This window comes from Caretta caretta, chromosome 2, assembly GCF_965140235.1.
Source record: "Caretta caretta isolate rCarCar2 chromosome 2, rCarCar1.hap1, whole genome shotgun sequence".
NCBI classification, from domain to species: Eukaryota; Metazoa; Chordata; order Testudines; family Cheloniidae; genus Caretta; species Caretta caretta.
Genome location: NC_134207.1, coordinates 178,206,473 through 178,227,680, shown reverse-complemented (window position 1 = coordinate 178,227,680; position 21,208 = coordinate 178,206,473). Strand labels below are relative to the sequence as shown.

General features: G+C 40.4%; 1 protein-coding gene across 2 annotated transcripts in view; it reads left to right on the top strand.

The window, feature by feature from the left end:
* POU6F2 (POU class 6 homeobox 2) overlaps positions 1–21,208 on the top strand; it is a 377,784-nt gene that overhangs the window by 342,199 nt on the left and 14,377 nt on the right. For both annotated transcript variants that reach the window (XM_075125609.1, XM_048839160.2), the window contains exons 7-8: positions 1,875–2,081; positions 19,174–19,342. In XM_075125609.1, the coding sequence (XP_074981710.1) occupies positions 1,875–2,081; positions 19,174–19,342 (376 nt within the window). The remainder of the gene's footprint in view (positions 1–1,874; positions 2,082–19,173; positions 19,343–21,208) is intronic.

The window sequence follows — 21,208 nt, the reverse complement described above, 5'->3', positions numbered from 1 at the left end:
TGAGGTGTCTAACTAGAGTTCAGTGCAGGTTACCGTGTGTGGCTCTTTCAGATGAGACCTCAGAAACTGAGACCCAATCTTTTCTTATGGACCTTAAAGACTCTGAAGTGATGGGTAAATTACCCTTATAGTAATTTATGCTCCTTACACCAAAGGCTTTTAAAGTACTAAGTAGTAAAACTAAGTAGCCATGGGATAAGAGGTAAGGTCCTTTCATGGAGCAGTAACTGGTTGAAAGAGGAAACAAAGGTTAGGAATAAATGGTCAGTTTTCACAATGGAAAAGTGAACTGGGGGGGGTCCGCCAAGGATCTGTACTGGGACCTCTGTTGTTCAACATATTAATTAATAATCTGGAAAAGGGATGAACAGTGAAATGGCAAAGTTTGCAGGCAATATAAAATTATTCAAGATAATTACATCCAAAGCTGACTACAAAGTGTTACCGAGGGATCTCACAAAATGGCAAACAGAATGGCAAAATTCAATGCTGATAAGTGCAAAGTAATGCACACTGAAAAAAAAATAATCCCAACTATATGTATACAACGATGGGTTCTGAATTAGCTGTAACCACCCAAGAAAGAGATCTTGACGTCACCATGGATAATTCTCTGAACACTTCCATGCAGTGCACAGCAGCAGTCAAACAGGCTAGAAGTATGTTAGGAACTATTAGAAAAGAGGACAAAAAAGACGTAAAATATCGTAGTGCCACTACATAAATTCCTGGCGTGCCCACACTTGTAGTACTGTGTCCCATTCTGGTCAACACATCCCAAAAAGGATACAGTGGAACTGGAAAAGGTTCAGAGAAGAGAAGCAAAGGTGATTAGGGAAATGGAATGGCTTTAGGGTGACCAGACAGCAAGTATGAAAAATCGGGACAGGGGGTAGAGGGTAATAGGTGCCTATATAACACAAAGCCCCAAATATTGTGACTGTCCCTATAAAATCGGGACATCTAGTCACCCTAAATAGCTTCCATATGAGGAGAGACTAAAAATATTAGCACTGTTCAGCTTAGAAGAGAGACGATTAAAGGGGAATATGATAGAGATCTATAAAATCACAAATTATGAGGAAACAGTGAATAGAAAAGTGTTGTTTACCCTTTCACACAATACAAAAACCAGGAGTAACCTGGCCAATTTGATAGGAAACAGTTTTAATACAAACAAGAGGAAGTACTTTTTCCACACAACACACAATTGCCATGGGCTGTTTTGATGGCCATAAGTACACCGGGGCTCAAAAAAAAGAACTGGATACGTTCATGGAGGATAGGGACATAACCCCATGCTCGTGGCAACCTGAAATCTCTGACTGCCAGAAGCTGGGAGTGGAAGACAGGAATGGATCACTCCCTAATTGTCCTCTTTGATACACGCCCCCAGAAGCTCTGGTACAGGCCACTGTTGGAGACAGGATACTAGGCAAGATGGAACATGGTCTGACTCAGTGTGGCAGCTATTTCTGTTCTCTTTGTCCCCTCCAAATTTGGCTCCGTGTCATTTTTTATAAATGCAACATTTTGCCCATTTTATTAGTCAAAATGTCAGTGCCTCCCCCCCCGCATTTTTGTGTTGTGCTGCTTAGTCGTCAGCCAGAATTTGCCTGCTTTTTGCTGATCACTGAAGGTGTGTGTGTGTGTGTGAATTCTCACTGAAATCAATAGGAGTCAGGATGCTCAGCACTTTTGAGGTGTAAGCCTATAATGTATTGAGCAATTTGGGATGAAAAGTGAACTTGTGGGGAAAAAAGGACAGTCTTTGGTTTACCTGATATAAAATGCATATATATAAAACAAGTAATAATATAGAATAAATATTTGTGTTATGTATAGATTTTCACCTATTGTTTTGTTTCTTGTAGATTATTGGAACAATTCCACTGATGCCTAATCCAGTCCCATCCAATCAGGCAGCAGGAGGAGCTCAGGGCCTTCAAGTGCAGCCAATTACCCCACAGTTATTGACTAATGCCCAGGGTCAGATCATTGCTACAGTCATTGGAAACCAGATACTACCAGTGATCAACACCCAAGGAATAACACTATCACCACTCAAACCAGGCCAACAGGTAAATTATCTATAGCTTCAGTGATTTCAAAAGCAGCTGCAACAGAAATAACCATCTGCTCCTTACTCACTTTCATAGCCTTTTTTCAGAGTTCCCTGTTTTGTTACCATTCTGTGTCATGGAATAAAAGGTATATTTTAATTATAATCAGACTCATTCAGGCAGGGGGAAAAATTCAAATAAGTAGTTTTGTTTTTCTCTCTTATGAGCAAAGTACTTCAACCAGAAATGTGTTATTCTGAAAGGAAAAATTGTTGTCTAAAGTTGAATGGAGTGACTTATATTGCAGGCACTTCCATAATAGTTCATTTCAAAAATATAGCAAGTTTCATTTTCCTTTAAAAAAAACCAAGACTATTCACTAACTTGCTCCATTAAAATTATATGAGTATGCACAAAGGAAAACAAGGGAAAGGTTGCAGTGAAAAAATGTCATTCAATATAATGTACCATGCAATCCACAAATTTCAGGATGGATGTAGCAACCTCATATAGTCCAGAAAAGATTCTATAGTTCATTAAATCCTTCATGATTGTCTAATGCTCAACAGGCAAGATTAATTAGTTCTTGTCATGTTTGTAAAGAATCAAATGCTGTCCAATCCAAAACCTTTTCATTTGAAAAAGGAAAATCCAAGTGTAGAACAGATCAGTGCAATGATATCACGCTGTGATTGCCAAGAGAAGTCATATTATGAAAGGGTCAGTCATTTCAATGGTCAAGTTATTATGGTGGTGGTGTTATTGAATCTCTGTATATTTTTAGACACCAATAAGTCTATCCCACACCCTATCCCTATCCCAAATACTAATTAGCTGTCCCATGTTTGTGAGAACTCTAGGATAGAGTGAACTATAAATTAATCTCAACTGTGCCTTGTTTAGCTTGAGATTTAAAAAGCTAATGAATTTCTAAGATGGCTCTTTTCTTGGGTCTCATACCTTTATATGGCTACAGGGTTCTTTTGCCAGCCTACTCTTTGGGTCATTTAAGGGAGGAATTTTCAAAAGTGCTCAGCATTGGCCCAACTCTACTCCCATTGCAGTCACTAGTAAAACTCCCATCAACTTTAGCGGGAGCAGAGTTAGGCCAATGTTGAGTGTTTGTGAAAATGCCACCCTTAAATGTTTAGTAACAGAGGAATGTAAAGAGCCCAGAGCCCCTGCAGTGGAAAATCTGCGTATGGGTTAGGAAATGCAGCAGGTTTCATCCCACGGTTTCCTTCTACTTGTCCCACTGAGAGGGCAGGGCTTTCCCTCCCTCCGGGAGCAGGCAGGGGGTGAGACTCACAAAAACTGTTGCTCTCCTGGGATCTCCCTGGATCTTAGGACAACGATGGAGCACAGAGGCCTGTTAGAGGTCTAAAAAGCATCACAACTCTCTGCCGAGCCAGGTTCCTAAGGAATCCCTGCTGGCTGATGCAGAAGAGGAACCCATTCAAGCTAGAGCTGCTTGTGGTACTAGATCCTGCAAAGTAGGCGAGAAGGGGGCGGATGGCAGTGGAGCCAGGGCCTCATCCCCTCCTCTGCAGTGCTGATGGAGTCAGCCTCACATGGAGAGAAGCACAGTGCCTCTATTAACTGTTGCTAGGTGGTTCGACTAGTTGCAGTGGGACAGTCCAATGGCTGAAGAGCCACTATCTGGTCTTCCCATATTGTATGTCAGTATGTAGGATCTGCTACATATTGTACAATATAAATAAAAAAAGAGTACTATAAACTGCCCACCAATAAATGAAGGAAACATATATGTTAAATAATGTATTTGCTTCAAGTTCTATTGAGTAGTAAGGCGAATCTTTAAAAGCAAGCAAATGAGTCCTTGAGGGATTTTATTTTCAAAGGAGAAATAACAAATATTTTTTCAAGATTTATTTAAGTAACAATTTTTCAAAAGATCAGCATCTCCGGGCCCAATCCCACTGACCTTATTCAGTCAAACTCCAGGATTTCAATGGATTGCCCCGAGTAGTTCAGCACCAAAAATATTCCCTTTCTTAAATCTATGGTAAGCTGATGTTGAATGTCCTCCTCAGTGTGAATGTAAAAAAAAAATCGAATACAAAATTACCATTATATTAAAAATACTATAAAAATCACTATTTTGATCGGACCTACAGATCAGAGCTACAGGTGCTCCCTCTACTGGCTCTTCAAGCTTTTACCTAAGGCCCCCAACTAAAGTCAGTGGAGTGTTGACGTTGATTACAATTGGAGCAGAGCTGAGGCCTAAGAACCTCGTCCTACAAGTTGATAGTGCTGATGCTCAGATAAAGAATCAAATGAGATGTAACAATACTGGCAGTTGGGCCCTTTGAAAAGTAAATGGGATTGCACAAGCTATAAATCAGTACTGAAGTTGTCTGTCAGATAACAGGGTATGAACCCGTCTCAATTTTTGGCTGTAGATATGAACCTTCCCACAGGCCAGGGATGTTTCAGTCCAACATTTTGGTTCAACTTATCTCTACTCCTCTGCTATTTCAGAAGAGCTGAGCACCTAACTCCATTTAAACTCAGTGGGAGCCACAGGTACTCAGGATCTTTGAAACTCAGACCCATACTCTATTTGGTAGATAATTTTCAAATTTCTTAAAGTGTATTGGGGAGAAAAATTGCAAACCATTTTTTTAAGTTGAGTGTAAAAATAAATCAATGAAGTAAAAATGATGTATTAAAATAGGGTTACAGCCAATCTCAACTCATCATGCAACTTTCCATCCTCTTGGAAACTCGGCAGTTAAGGAAACTCTGCAAGTTAATTAAATATTTTCCCATTGTGAGATAAAAATATATGCAATCCTGTTCAGCATATTCAAAAAATAATCTGGAAAAAGGTGGCTAAATTTGCAGATGATACAAAACTACTCAAGATAGTTAACCCAAAGCTGAGTGCAAGGAGTCAAAGGGGATCTCACAAAACTGGGCAACAAAATGGCAGATGAAATTCAATGTTGATAAATATTAAGTAATGCACACTGGAAAATATAATCCAAACTGTACATACAAAGTGATGGGGTCAAAATTAACTGTTACCACTTAAGAGATCTTGTGGATAGTTCTCTGAAAACATCTGCTCAATGTGCAGCAACAGTCAAAAAAGCAAACAGACTATTAGGAACCATTAGGAATGGGATAGATAATAAAATAGGAAATATAGTGCCACTATATAAATCCATGGTACTCTCACACCTTGAAAATTGCATGCAATTCTGGTTGCCCCATCTCCTAAAGGATATGTGAGACTTGGGAAAGGTACAGAGAAGGGCAACAAAAATGATAAGTATGCAACAGCTTCCATATGAGGAAAAATTTAAAAAGACTGGAACATCTTAAATTAGAAAAGAGATGACTAAGGGGGGATATGATAGAGGTCTATAAAACCATGAATGGTGTGGAGAAAGTGAAAGTGTTATTTACCTTTTCACATAACACAAGTATCAACAGTCACCTGATGAAATAAATAGTCATTAGGTTTAAAACAAACAAAAGGAAGTGCTTCTTCACACAATACACAGTCAACCTGTGGAACATGTTTCCAGGGGAAGTTGTGAAGACCAAAAGTACAACAGAGTTCAAAAAAGAATTAGATAAATTCATGGAGGTCCATCAATGACTATTAGCCAAGATGGTTAAGGAGACAATCCCATGCATTGGGTGTCCCTAAGCCTCTGACTTTCCCTCAGGTCAGATTGGCTGAAACCCTGGGGTGGCGGGGTTGCCTTTCTCTGCAACATGGGCCATGGGTCGCTTGCAGGTTTAAACTATGTAAATAGTGATTTCTCTGTAACTTGAAGTCTTTAAACCATGATTTGAGAACTTCAGTAACTCAGCCAGAGGTTTGGGTCTATTTCAGGAGGTCAGACTAGATGATCACGATGGTCCCTTCTGACCTTAAAGTCTATGAGTCTAACTGCCAGAAGCTGGGACTTGATGATGGGATGATTGTCATGTTCTGTTTATTCCCTCTGAAGCATCTAGCACCTTTCATTGTCATTATGGACCATTAGTCTGACCCAGTGTGGGCTATTTTATGTTCTTATCAAAATCATGTATAGGAGTAAAGTCACATGCTATTTTGCTGTGTTTCAGAAAAATTTTCTTTAGACTTTTCCCATTCCATATTTGTATGTAAAATGTACAAAACCAAATTCTGCTCATGGTTAAAGTATTTTTATTAGTAGTATTGCAGTAATACAGGGATGCATTGTGTGAGGCCCTGTACATACTCATGTTAAGAGGTTAGATCCTGCCTTGAAGAGCTTACCATCTAAATGGACAAGAAGAGGGTACAAGTCTGAAAGTATTATCTTCATTTTACAAATGGGGAACAGAAAAATTAACGCTGGGATTTTCAAAAATGCTTCAGTGATTTGGGAACACAAATCACATTGAAAAGTCCCACCTTCAGAGACTGGCCCAAGGTCACGTGGGAGTTCAGCGACAGAGCCAATAGTGGAACCAAGAGGCCAGTACGTCGCAGGACTGTAAATTCAGTGGAACACTACTTATTTCCACGGAGTTACTCCAGGTTTACACCAGTGCAGCTGAAACCAGAATTTGGCCCTTAAAGAGGCAATTCCTTAGCTAATATTTATATTTTGGGCTGAAAATGTTTCTGCTCATATTTAGGCACCTGGCTGATTTTTCAGATTGCAGAGCATGCAGCAGTTCCTTTTCATAGAATCATAGAATATCAGGGTTGGAAGGGACCCCAGAAGGTCATCTAGTCCAACCCCCTGCTCAAAGCAGGACCAAATCCCAGTTAAATCATCCCAGCCAGGGCTTTGTCAAGCCTGACCTTAAAAACCTCTAAGGAAGGAGATTCTACCACCTCCCTAGGTAACACATTCCAGTGTTTCACCACCCTCTTAGTGAAAAAGTTTTTCCTAATATCCAATCTAAACCTCCCCCACTGCAACTTGAGACCATTACTCCTCGTTCTGTCATCTGCTACCACTGAGAACAGTCTAGAGCCATCCTCTTTGGAACCCCCTTTCAGGTAGTTGAAAGCAGCTATCAAATCCCCCCTCATTCTTCTCTTCTGCAGGCTAAACAATCCCAGCTCCCTCAGCCTCTCCTCATAAGTCATGTGTTCCAGACCCCTAATCATTTTTGTTGCCCTTCGCTGGACTCTCTCCAATTTGTCCACATCCTTCTTGTAGTGTGGGGCCCCAAACTGGACACAGTACTCCAGATGAGGCCTCACCAATGTCGAATAGAGGGGAATGATCACGTCCCTCGATCTGCTCGCTATGCCCCTACTCATACAGTCAGGGGAGTCAGTACTGCAAAAGTTATTTGTGACTATTCAGATTCAAAAGGGAAATTTGATTTGACCATATTCACAACTTGTGCTGCGCAAATAATGAAAACAGTGATTACCTAAATAGTTTGTTCATAAATCTTTGCAGCCTGTGTCAAGTATGTACCTTGTTAGCTTCTTTCTGGGTTTTTTAAATGAATGCCTAGCATTTGCGGGTGGTGTCCAGAATGACAGTCCCTTCCAACCCTGATAGTCTATGATTCTATGACAGGAGGACAGGGTTAGAATTCAAAAACAACCTTGACAAATAGGACAGTTGGTCTGAAATCAACAAAATGAAATTCAGTAAAGACAAGTGCAAAGTACTTCACTTTGGAAGGAAAATTCAAATGCACAATTACAACATGGGGAATAACTAGCTAGACACAGTACTGCTGAAAAGGATCTGGAGGTTTTACTGAATCACAAATTGAATGTGAGTCAACAGTGTGATGCAGTTGTGAAAAAGGCTAATATCGGTCTGAAGTATATTAACAGGAGTGTCATACGTTAGCTACAGGAGGTAGTTGTCCTGCTCTGGCCTCAGCTGGAATACTGTGTACAGTTCTGGGCACCACACTTTAGCAAAGATATGGACAAATTGGAGAGAGTCCAGAGGAGAGCAACAAAAAATGATAAATGTTTTAGAAAACCTGACCTGTGAGGAAAGGTTAGAAAAAACTGGGCATGTTTAGTCTTGAGAAAAGAAGACTGAGGGGAGACCTGATAGTCTTCAATTATGTTAAGGGCTGTTATGAGGAGGACAGTGATCATTTGTTCTCCATGTCCATTGACGATAGGACAAGTAGTATTTGGCTTAATCCACAGCAAGGAAGATTTAGCTTAGATATTAGGAAAACTTTCTAACTATAAGAATAGCTAAGCACCGGAATAGGCTCCCAAGGGAGGTTGTGGAACTCTTCATTGGAGGTTTTTAAGAACAAATTAGACAAAAACTCCTCAAGAATGGTCTAGGTATTCTTGGTCCTACCTCAGTGCGGGGGATAGATTTGATCATCTCCCAAGGTCTCTTCCAGCCCTACATTTCTGTGATTCTATTCTATGAGTCTATTAATATATTCCTGCATTGTTAACCTAGTTCTAGCTTATATCCCAAATGAATGTGGGTCCAAATTATTCTGTTTTATTTTAAAATTCAGTCATCCAACTTTCTCATAAGAGCCACCAGACTTGCCAAAACCAATCTATAGTCACTTTTAATTAAAACCCTCCAGTGGCAGCCACAGAAACACAGGAATTGCCATAGCATAATGGACCAGTGGCCCATTTAGTCCAGTATCCTGTCTCTGACACTGGTCAGCACCAGGTGCATCAGCAGAAGATGCAAGAAACCTTACAATGAATAAGTATGAAATATAGTACTCTTAGTGGAATTTCTTTTCTAAATCCAGGCAATGAGGGTAAAATTTTCAGAAGTGCCGAATTACCAGTTAAAAGTCAATGAGACTTCAGCTTCTAAGTCACTTAGGAACTTTTTGAAAATTTTACCTTTAGTGATGAACTTGTGCTCTGAGTATGAGGGTTTATATTGCTTATATACTTTCTAGCCTATCTAATGTAACTGGAATGTCTAATGGATTTTTGAATCTTGCTACGTTCTTGGCTTCAATTATACCCTGTGGCATTGACTCCACAGGTTAATTATGTGTTGTGCAAAACATTGTTTCTTTCTATGAGTTGTAAATATGTTTCTTTTTAATTTCATTGGGTGCCATCTTGTTCTATTATGAAAAATAAATACAAGCTTCCAATTTATGTGCTCTAAACTATTCATTATATATACACACCTCTATTACATCACCGCCTATCCATTTCTTCTCCAAGCTATATGAAATAGTTGCAAAAAGAAAAGGAGGACTTGTGGCACCTTAGAGACTAACCAATTTATTTGAGCATAAGCTTTCATGAGCTACAGCTCACTTCATCGGATGCATGAAAGCTTATGCTCAAATAAATTGGTGTCATAAATATAAAGGGAAGGGTAAACCCCTTTGAAATCCCTCCTGGCCAGGGGAAAGCTCCTCTCACCTGTAAAGGGTTAAGAAGCTAAAGGTAACCTCGCTGGCACCTGACCAAAATGACCAATGAGGAGACAAGATATTTTCAAAAGCTGGGAGGAGGGAGAAAAACAAAGGGTCTGTGTGTCTGTATGCTGGGTCTTTGCCGGGGATAGACCAGGAATGGAGTCTTAGAACTTTTAGTAAGTAATCTAGCTAGGTATGTGTTAGATTATGATTTCTTTAAATGGCTGAGAAAAGAATTGTGCTGAATAGAATAACTATTTCTGTCTGTGTATCTTTTTTGTAACTTAAGGTTTTGCCTAGAGGGGTTCTCTATGTTTTTGAATCTAATTACCCTGTAAGATATCTACCATCCTGATTTTACAGGGGGGATTTCTTTATTTCTATTTACTTCTATTTTTTATTAAAAGTCTTCTTGTAAAAAACTGAATGCTTTTTCATTGTTCTCAGATCCAAGGGTTTGGGTCTGTGGTCACCTATGCAAATTGGTGAGGCTTTTTATCCAACATTTCCCAGGAAAGGGGGGGTGCAAGTGTTGGGAGGATTGTTCATTGTTCTTAAGATCCAAGGGTCTGGGTCTGTAGTCACCTAGGTAAATTGGTGAGGCTTTTTACCAAACCTTGTCCAGGAAGTGGGGTGCAAGGTTTTGGGAAGTATTTTGGGGGGGAAGGACGCGTCCAAACAGCTCTTCCCCAGTAACCAGTATTAGTTTGGTGGTGGTAGCGGCCAGTCCAAGGACAACGGGTGGAATATTTTGTACCTTGGGGAAGTTTTGACCTAAGCTGGTAAAGATAAGCTTAGGAGGTTTTTCATGCCGGTCCCCACATCTGTACCCTAGAGTTCAGAGTGGGGGAGGAACCTTGACAATTGGTTAGTCTAAGGTGCCACAAGTCCTCCTTTTCTTTTTGCGAATACAGACTAACACGGCTGCTACTCTGAAACATGAAATAGTTGCTGTTTCAAAGTTTTTACTGTTTTCAAAGGTATCAGTTTAAGCATATACAGTTGCCTATATGTATAATGAGAATTTTACTAGAACCAGTAATACCTTTCTAAACATTTTTAATGTTGTGAAAGGTATGACTAAAGTGCACCTGTTGTAGGCTTCATGTTTTTAATCTCTCTTCATAACCAGTTCTTTCCATGCACCTAAACATTTTCATTGCCTTCGTCTCAACCCTTTTCATTTCTGCAATAACCTCTTTGAGATTCTGTAATCGGAACTGAACACAGTAATAATGGTGAGGTGCATCAGCAACAATATAATGGCATTATATCTTTGGTATGATTCTCTGTCCTTCTCTTAATACAATCTAACATTTTGTTTGCTTTTTTGATCACCAGTGGTCTTTGAGCAGGTGTTTTCAGGGAGCTGTCCACTGTGACACATTTTTTCCCCTGAGTTGTTATAGTTAATTTGGAACTCAACAATGTGTGTGAGTCACTGAAATTATTCTATCTATATTGCATTTAATCTGTCATGGTGTTTCCCCAACCATGAATCTTAGGTCCTTTTGGGGTTCCTCATGGTCGTCTGTACCAATCTACATCATTGTGTCACTTGCAGATTTTACCTGGTCATTTTTCACCGTATTCTCCAGGTATTTATTAAAATCATAAAACACTTGTCCTAATATGAATCCATAATAACCTCCCTCCATGAGAAAATTGACCATTTGTTCCTACTCTTTGTATTTCCTCTCTTAACCAGTTCCTAATCCAGGACAGACCTTCACCTCATACCCCTTGATTACTTAGTTTCCTCAATAGCCTTTTGTGAGGGACTTATCCAAATCCATAGTATACTGACAAGTGCATCTTTTTAAGAAAAAAGAAAACAAAAAAAACAGCTGCTTAGCTGCTGTTGTTTTACCAGCCTGTTAACACTAAAATATTTCCATACTTGGAGGACCTCAATAATGGGGTCTTTTCTGGGGCTTACCATTACCCCAGCCATCACAATATTCTTTTCTGAAGAACTGACTTACATGGGGTTGCACCAATGTAACTGACAGGAGAACTTGGCCAATGAACTGTAGTTCTAAATATACCGCTTGTGTTTAAAACACGCTCCAATTCATGTATCACTTCAACACAATATTCCTAATAGTTGGTGCTATTATGATCACCTGCTCGCCCACAGTACATAGAGGTACCTGCTAAGGCTGCTGTGTTATTTTCCAGTCTGCTTTAGGTGAGGTAGTTACCTTCGCATTTAATGCACTTTCTTGCTATTTCCTTCTACATAGCAGATTCAGTGAATCTGGTACGTAGTCTGACTTGTCCTCAGTCTTGACTTGTCTACTGTGCCTTCCAGGACTTTTAATATTTCATTGCGTCTTACAGCACTAGTGCCTTGGGGTACGGCTACACTCCAACAGGATAAAACATGCTCAACATTGTCCTACATATTCTGCACCTCGTCATTTTTGCTTATATGTTCCAAATTAGCTGTTGCTGAAAGGCTGAGGACAGCTCTCAGATGGGACTGTGTTCATTCTTTGTACATCTGCATTCCAAATTTCAGGCCAAGAAAGTTTTCTTCCTTCAGCTTCTTCCCACCACATCCACTGTCCCACCTCATTACCACAACTCCATGCAATCCCTTGTTTTCTTCTCTCACATTAAAATGTAACTTGCTCTTAATCATTTCTTCTCTGCTGCGCTCTTGTTGCTTTGTTCTTTTATGAAGACCATGCTCTTCTTTCTCTGTGTTTCAATGTCACCACTAAATTGCGGTGTCTCAGTCTAACTTCACTCCCTTCCTTTGCTTTTCGTAGTATCTGATTTTTCTTGATGATGCCGATGACACCAGTTTTTCTCATTTCTTCATCTATTGCACATCTGTGTCTCTGGCACACTAATTACATTCTCCATAATCCTTCAGCCAATTACATGGGTGAAATAGTGTAATTTTGGGGTAGAAACAGCTTTGTCCATTATCGCTGTTTTAATGTGGTAGACTAAGGCTACAAAATACTCATAGTAACCTTCCAATAAAATTAAGGATTTCAGAAGTCTGCAAGGTCACCTATCTATGTACCTATGGCTTTCATCACAGTAATATCTGAGAGTGTCACAACCAATACTGTATCTGCAAAACATCTCCATGAGGGATGAAAATATTATTATCCCCATTTTACAGATGGGGACCTGAGGCACAGAAAGATTAAGGCTTCAATCAACTTAATATTAAGCATGTTAGTTGGTCTCATCCCTGTTGTGTTAAGCACTTAAGTATGTGTTTAAGTCTAATTGACACAATAGTATTTTTATTTCAGTACTGATGGTGGGCCAGGAGACTGAATGCTGCATATAAAAGTATATTTTGTACAAAAAATAAGTGTGTGTAATCAAACAACCAACAAATTCCATGAGGAAGATATATGTATGTATAGGTGTATATGTGTGTGTGTGTATGTATGTAAGGGTGTGGATGGATGGAGGACTAGATAGATACACATACTCACACCTATACCAGACACACACATATATATATATGTCCTAGATGGGGGGGTTGGGGTGTATACAGATATATACCTATACATACTGTGGCAGAGCATCGGCTTTGCCTCGGGGGGGGGGGTTCCTGTGCTTCTAGGCAGTTAGGGTTTGCCTCAGAGGTTTGCTGTGACCCGCAGTGTAGCTTCTCTCCCCTCCTAGAGGCAAGGGTTACAGCTTACTGAGCCACCTTCATCAGCAGCCAGTCAACAGGTTTGGTGTAAGAGCCCTCTTTAGTCCCGGTCCTCTTTCTCAGGGAGTATTTGTGGTGCGGGGGCAGTGAGAGAAAACCCAGGCCCGCCCTCTTCTCTGGGTTCCAGCCCAGGGACCCTAATTGCCAACAGCAACAGATAGTTTTCCTGTACTACCGGAGCTATAGCCCTTCCCTTCCCCAAACAGCCCCTCCTAGGTACCTGACCATGCTTATCCTTCCAGCTCTTTCACTGGGCACCTTCTTTCTCCCAGTCTTCCCAGAACACACCTTCTTGCTCCTACCAGCCAGCCTTTCTAAAGGGGCTTCCTTTTAAACTAGTCCCAGCCAGTTCTGAATGGGCTTCAGGTGATCTGATTAGCCTCTTTCCTTTGATTGCTTCTAATCAGTTCTTAATTGGTTCCAGGTGTCTGCCTGACTTAATTGCTTCTAGCACGTTCCTGACTGCTCTGGCCCCTGCCTTGGTCAGTCAAGAAACAGAAAACTAGTCATCCAGTGTCCAGTGTGTTTTCCTTCTGCCAGACTCCTGCACCCAACCAGTCTGTGTCTGTCACAATACATATACCTTCCTCAGTGAATTTGTTGGTTGTTTGTGGTACATCATCAATAAAAATCTGGCTGCTGATCAACTTTCTCTTCAACCTGATTTATTGTGGTCATAGGCTGCATTTTACAACTCAACAAGTTGGACTTAGAGTGCAATTCTGGTCCCACAAGCTGCAGGGGGGATGTAGGCAGATGCTGTGGGGATGGAATCCTTGTCCCAACTCAGGTGTAGGATCCAGTGCATCGGCATGCCCTATTCACAGCTATGAGTGTTCACAGGCTGTACTAGTGGCGGTGCCTTGCTGTTCTCCCCCTGTGAAGGTTTGACGCTCAGGATGCACAATGTGTGTGTGGACTCTTTGACCACACCACTTTCGCACATGCACACACACTGTTCGGCTGTGCAGTGTTTGTGGAGTCCCCCATAACATGCTCCCTAGACATAAGATGATTATAAGTATATTTTGAAATGTCAAATATGGGTTTCATTCTGCAGTCAGATCCACTTGTGTAAAATCTTACTCCTGTGGAGAACTCCACATAGGAGTGAAGCTCCGTGTGTATAAATCTATTTGCAAGACTGGACCCTCTGAGGGTGGATAGAACGGGAGACTTTGTGTTTGTACTTGGTGTGTGTATGCTAAATTGAGGCTTTGGGTACAGTGTTTAGGTCTGAGTGTGCCTGCTTTGAGTTTGAGTGTGAGTGGGATTTGGTGTGAGGTGCAAGCATGTAAGGGTGTGCGTTTTGCTGAGCACTGCAAGATTAATAAATTGTTTTTGAATGCCATGCCTGTTTATGCAGGGAATAACATTACAGTATCACTAGTTTTGAGGCCCAAAGGAAAGATAAATAGAACACATCTTTAATAGTAGAGAATGTGGGATAGACATTTATTAAGGCTGGTCAAAAAATTTTGATTGAAACTATTTTTCAATGGAAAATTGGGTTTTTGACTAAATGAAATTCTTCACAAAAAGTGTCTGCTTTCCACTGAAAATTTCAATTTTTTATCAAAATACTGGATGCCTGAAACCCAAAATATTTTTACAGAAAACTGAAATATTTCAATTCTGAAGTGTTGCCATGTTGCCTCATGGAAGTTGCATTTCAGGTGCCTTATGCTCCCATTCACCTCTGTGAGCTGGACTTCATCTCTCATGATGTGCTATATCCATGACACTGTCATGATGCACCATCTCCCCTCACCAAGAGGAGAGGCTGTGGTGCATCATGGGATATGTAGTCTAAACAGGGAATCCAGCCTATAGAGGGGAATGGGAACATCAGTCACCCAAACTACAACTCCCATGAGGCATCCCATGCACATTTCAGAATCAAGAAAGTTCATATTTTGATTTTGTGAGAAAAATTCAATTTATCCATGGAAAACTTTGACAAAAAATAATTTGTTTTCATTTTTGTCAAATTTTCCAGGGGGGGAAAAAATTCTGACCAGTTTTAATTATATTTCTCAAAAAATAGTACTTACAACAGAAAAACTACAGTCCTCTATTTTTATTACCAAAGTCTTATTTTTAAATGTTTCATACCATTCTTGTCATTCCTGTTAATCTCACCTACTCTGTCCTTTTTCCTCATTCTTGTTGCCTTTCTCATCCTTTTCTGTTCTTGATTGGTTGTCTATTTCCTCTTCTCTCAGAGTTCCTCGCCTTTCACTCTTTTCTGTAGGGCCATATTTTGCCTAGATCTTTGTCCATACTCCAAGTAAAGTCAATTTCAGTTCTGTGTGCAGTCTGGGAGCAGACTATTTCCCCTAGTTTGGTCTTTATTTCCTCTTCTCTCACTCTTCTCCTCTCATAGTCTATGCAAAATCATAGCACAGTCCTGCAATTTATGTTCCACAATTGACCTGTAACTTTCTGGTGCAGGTCAGAAGATCACCAATTTCACCTGTGGGCCTTATTGTATATTTACAGTCAACAATCCCAGATGTGGCAAAATATCACACACAATCATTTGAGTGACAAAATTCAGTTTTATGGGCATAATTCTGTCCTCACTTATGCTGGCATAAATCAGGACTGACTCCATTGATGTAAAACTGGGGGAAGAGAGATAATAATCTGGCCCTTTCCATTTATGTACTTTTGTGAAAATGCAGTCATATTTCTGTAAAATATTATGCTCCATTTTGATGTTTTTCATGTTCTTCTTATTTCTGTGGCTGTAGCACAAACATGCATCCCTGCCAGATTCTGATCAGTGTTGCATACAGTAGTTATTCTCTGTGTGCCCACTATATCCACCTACACAGAGTGACACATACAGCAACAGCTGCTGCAATTTCTATATACCCTTCTGTCTTTGGATGGAAAATGTAGAATAGTCATAACTATATCTCATGGCTTACATACATGTCCAAAACTGGAAAAATGTCAACGCTTGCATTAGCTTGAATTGATTGTGTCATCTGGAAAAGTCAAAGTTAAACAAACTGCCTTATTCACAATCTAATCATCACCTCTCTTTAAGTCCTATTTCTGGAATGGAAATTATAGTGGGTGAAAACAGAGAGACTTTAATGCAATTTCATGTCATAGAACACCATCATTGTTCTTTAAGCATGACATTTGCAGCCCACCCATCACACCATTAAAACAGGGGGGTTGCAGGAAACTATACAGGAGGGAGAGAGGATGGAATCTACCCTCTACCCATGGATATGATATGGGGTAATTCTCCAGCCTCTCTGCAGCGACTGGAAGAGAAGCCACCCACTCAGAGGCACTGCTCCTGAAAGCACCGCTCTGATGTGGCTTATGCACAAGGGATGGAATGGCCAGCTCTGCCATATTCAGCTCCCTCCCTGAGCTCCTTCCCTACCTCCCAGCATTACCACAGTAGTTCTGCTATGTTGGGGGTTTTCCATGGACATTTTGCCCATAGGCAAAATCCTCCCCAACTGAAAAAAAATCTTTACGGGTATTTTTGATGTATCGAGATCTTTGAAAGTTGCAAGTATGTCAGTCACATCCTTGGCCAGTATAACTCTGATAGGGCTTGAAGTTTTTTGGAGAAAATCCAATTGTTTAACTAAACCTCAGGACTGTGAAATGATTTTGCTTTTCGATCCATAAGGAAACCATAGTAGTCTAGAGCTGGTAGACTGACTTATACAAGTAAATGAAATCAATTATTAAAAAATTAACATGATTTTCCCCCAACCCCCAATTTTTGAATTGTTCTATAATAGGAACAAGTACATTAAAAGTAAAAAAAGATGCAAATATGTGTTCCAAAGGAGGTGGTAAGCCACCTTGAATTAGAACAAATACATCTAACAGGTATCAGTTGTTCTGGGTACTTTAATTGTGTCTCTGTTTATCGTCAGTCTTTTTGTGTGTATGTGGAATGTACTCCTAATTTTGGGTGCCACTAAAGATGCTAAACAGACCTCTTACGTGAAGCTACTTGTTCAGTAAAATCGAACAATAATTTTCTTTATGCACCTTAAAAATTCAAATGTAACTCATTCCTCCTCAACAACACCAAGTGGTTCTTTATTTCCTCACTGTGAGGACTCACAGGGCTAACAATTAGCATGACTTATGAGTCCTTTTTGTTCATTTTTGTAATCTTTTAGGCCTACAGAAAGAATCAATACGTTATAAAGTGATAATAAGGACTTGTTATCTTAAGATGATATATTATGATATTTTACTGTAGTCTAATAAGGCTGTGCCAGGTTATAATAAATCTATAATATTAAGATATAGTAAGGCTGTTTTATATTATAGGATAATATATCCCACCTTCATACCTGGTAAAGATCTCCCCTTGAATTTGAGGGAGTTTTGTGTAAAATGAGTGAGACAGACTGACCTCACTGAACATTAAGCGGTGGTGGTGCTGTCTGGCTTGTTGGAAAAGGTGTGTTCCCCTTTAAGGGATAGGGAGTGATTTGCAGTGGCATTTCCATACTAGGTCAGCGTGGGGAAGCTCACCCATCCCTGCCCCTGGTGACCAGAAGAAAAGCGGGGACTGTATATGTCTACGCTGGTACAGAAAAAGACCTCTTTTATCCGGACCAGGCAGAGCAGTATACACCCTCCTGTCTGTGGAGGTAGTTAAATACCAGGTTTTGTCATGATCCACTTGGGCATTATGCCAGTCACACCTTTCTCAGAGGGATGGGAAGGAATTTTTCCCTCAGCCCCAGGTAGGCAAAGCGACATGGGGGGAGCATTCGCCTTCCCCACAGCAGGGTGGGGGTTTAGTTCGGGCAAAAAAGAAATGGGAGTTAGATTATGATGTTGCAGCTCACTGTGTAAGCTTGGGGTGGATGTCTAGTGCAGGTACTCCATAGGGAAGGGATACGGTGATCAGATAAAATGGATTGGTAAAGAAGGTATTCTTTACAGGAGTGGAAAGAAGTGGGGCTTGGGGCTCTTATGACCAGTATGTCCGGGAGTCATCCCTCCTGTTCCTTTATAACCTCCCTTAACCTTCATTTGAGGAGGGGATTAGGTCCCAGCAGTGAACTGGGTAGGAACCAGGATGGGTAAAGGGGGAAGACAGACAGCAGCCCTCCCCTCTTGGGCACGTGTAAATGTTTATGGAATTATCTGCACTGTACAATTTTATCTGCTGTGTACTCCTGGACATTTAGGAATAAAGTTGCAGCCTAATTGAATGACATCCAGTGTCTCCTGTCCTCCTTCCGGCATACCTGGACAATGGTCTTTAGCTTTTCAGGCCTGCATAAGAGTCCATTTATGAGGAGAAAGGGTCTGATCCTCCTCTTGCTTCCTCCAGTGTAAATCAGAAGTATCTCCACTAAAGTTAACAGGGTTATACCATTGTAAAGTTGGTGGAAGATCAGAGTCAGATCCATAATGTATCATGGTATATGAATTGCATCTAGCCATATTTGAGGAACATCTTAGCTATTGGAAAATAGAGAGAGAAATGCCAATCCTGATGGTACGTGAATGGATTTCAGCAGTGTCACAGGGTGCTACCAAGAAAGAACAGGTTTGTGGACTAAGTAATAATAAGGCATTACAAATAATTTTGAATCATTGGCTAGTGTCACGAAATGGACTATTCCTTTATTTATAGTCCCATGGTCCCACTCTGAAAGGACCCTTCCACCTTCATGAAACTACATTGACTACATTAAATAGGGAATTAGGGCTTGTCTTCATGGATCAGGTTGTAGGGTGAGGGCTTATACTGATAAAATCAGAGTCTTGCTGGATGTAGCAGGAATCTCTCTGATACTCATTCCAATAAAAAAAATATAAAGAACCTGTGAAGTTTTTAGTAGTAGAGAAATTATCTGATTATATTAAACAAAATTGGAAGGGTGGTTGTTTGAAGCAGCTCAAGCTGCCCCAGTAAACCCTTTGTCATCTAACTTTGCACATGTTATTATATGCGCCTTCAGAGTCAACAGTTTCTTTGGGAAAGTCTCTGATTACTAGTACATTTATAAATTTTTATTCTTACATTTTAACATATAGCTCCATCAGCCCTCCCAGACGCAAGTGGGACAAGCAGCCTCACAGTCCAACCTTCTGCATTTGGCTCACAGTCAAGCATCTATGTCTCAAAGCCCAGTGCGTCAGGCTTCCTCTTCTTCCTCCTCATCCTCCTCCTCTTCAGCTTTGAGTGTTGGCCAGTTAGTCAGCAGTAAGTATTGCGCCCTGGCTCTCTCTTTCTCCTATCTGTTTGTTTCCATTCTTGCTTATCTTCCTTATCTACCTTTCCTTCTTATTCATATAATGGACTGTATATTGCTAACTGGAGTAATCTTTGCCAATAAGAATTGCTCAGTGCTGTGATTCAAGGGGCCTAAGAAATCCAAACCAGCACTAAAAATGGTCCTAAAAACTGTAGTAGCCCTTGATTGATTACCCTAATCGTGGACAAAGTGGCAACCTATCCTCATTCTTAAAACTAAAAGGTATTTCATGTTGTGCCAGTCTCTAACTATCTGTGATCAGAATGATACCTACATGAGGAGAGGACTACCCAACATCTGTCTACTGTGGGGTTTATGCATCTTCCTTTGAAGCATCTGTTTCTGGCCACTATCGAACAGTATGCTTGACTAGATGGATCTTGGATCTGATCCAGGATGGCAAGTGCTTCGTTCCTTTAGCCAACCTAGAAACTGAAGCTGGTGCAGAATATATCAGCCTGCTTTTTAAGTAGTGTATCTTTCCAGGAACATATGACACCAGTGCTCAAAGGTATGCACTGGCTGCCTGCTGGTTTCTGGATATTGCTTAAAGTGAGGTTTATTTTCTCCCAACAGCTTCAATGGGTCAAGATCAGGAAAATATGAAAAGATGTACAAAATATGTGATGCCTTAAAAAGTTGCCTTACATAGCTAAAGACTAATTTGTGTGTTGACCGAGAGTGTGAACTAATTTGTGTGTGGAAAGGGGAGTAACCGGACAGTAAGGCTTCCCTTTACTCACCTGTGTGAGCTGCCTTGACCTTGAATTCCAGCCATAAGTGGTCAGAGGCACTGTATGCCCAATTACTCTCCATTTTGGGCAAATGGAAGAAGAGTGGGCAAGGAATGAACAAAGCCTTGGCTCCATCCCTACCCATACATTGGCCAGCATGGCTGAGATAGTACACCAAGGGTAATAATTTAGGACCGGATCCAATGCCCACTGAAGTCAATTGAAAGCCTCACATTGACTTCAGTAGGATCAGTCCCTTACTGCTCCAACAGGCAAGCAGTAAATCAGTACCTCATGTGGGGAGCAAGGGAGGAATTGTGGCCCTTTAAACAACAATTTGATCCCTGTCCTGCTCCTGAGACAGTAATGTACCCACTTTCTAAAAGCTCTGTCTAGTCTTGAGCTACAATTCAGCCCTACATAATTTTACCTCAGTAGGGATTTGCAGTATTTATTTCAGGTATAATTAGTGAGAATAGTAACATTGCAAATATTCATGTGCCCATGTCTATTTAAAAGAGGTAAGTTACTTAGGGGTGACATCTGTGTGGTAATCTAATGAATTACTTAGGGCAAGATTCTGCCATCCTTACTCACATTGAGTCATAACTTACTTTACAGGTAGCCCTACTGAAATCCACGGACTAAGGTGCTACTCAGCATGAGTAAGGGTAACAGAATCTGGCCCTTCATAGCTTCCAGTGAAATACATTTTCCATGTTGTCTGTTTCTGTTTGTTTTTCACTCTATGTATATATTTTCTTTGTGATTTTACATCCGTTTTCCCCCAATATGTTTTCTAAAATCTTTCAGCCTTTTTTAAATTTCTGTATATTTTCTCTAATCCCCTCCTTTCTTTCCTTTCTATTATAGATTATCTCCGATGATGTTCTGTGATACCTTTTTATGTTTCCTTTTGTGTTTCCTTTTTCTTTTCCTCTCTCTCTCTCCCACTGTCTTTTTCCTTTAAAGGTTTTTATTTTAATTTTAGCTTTTAAGGTCAGATCTTGCAGTTGTTAGTCCTCATTCAGACAAGCTGTTCATGGGGGGAGAGTGATAGCTCAGTGGTTTGTGCACTGG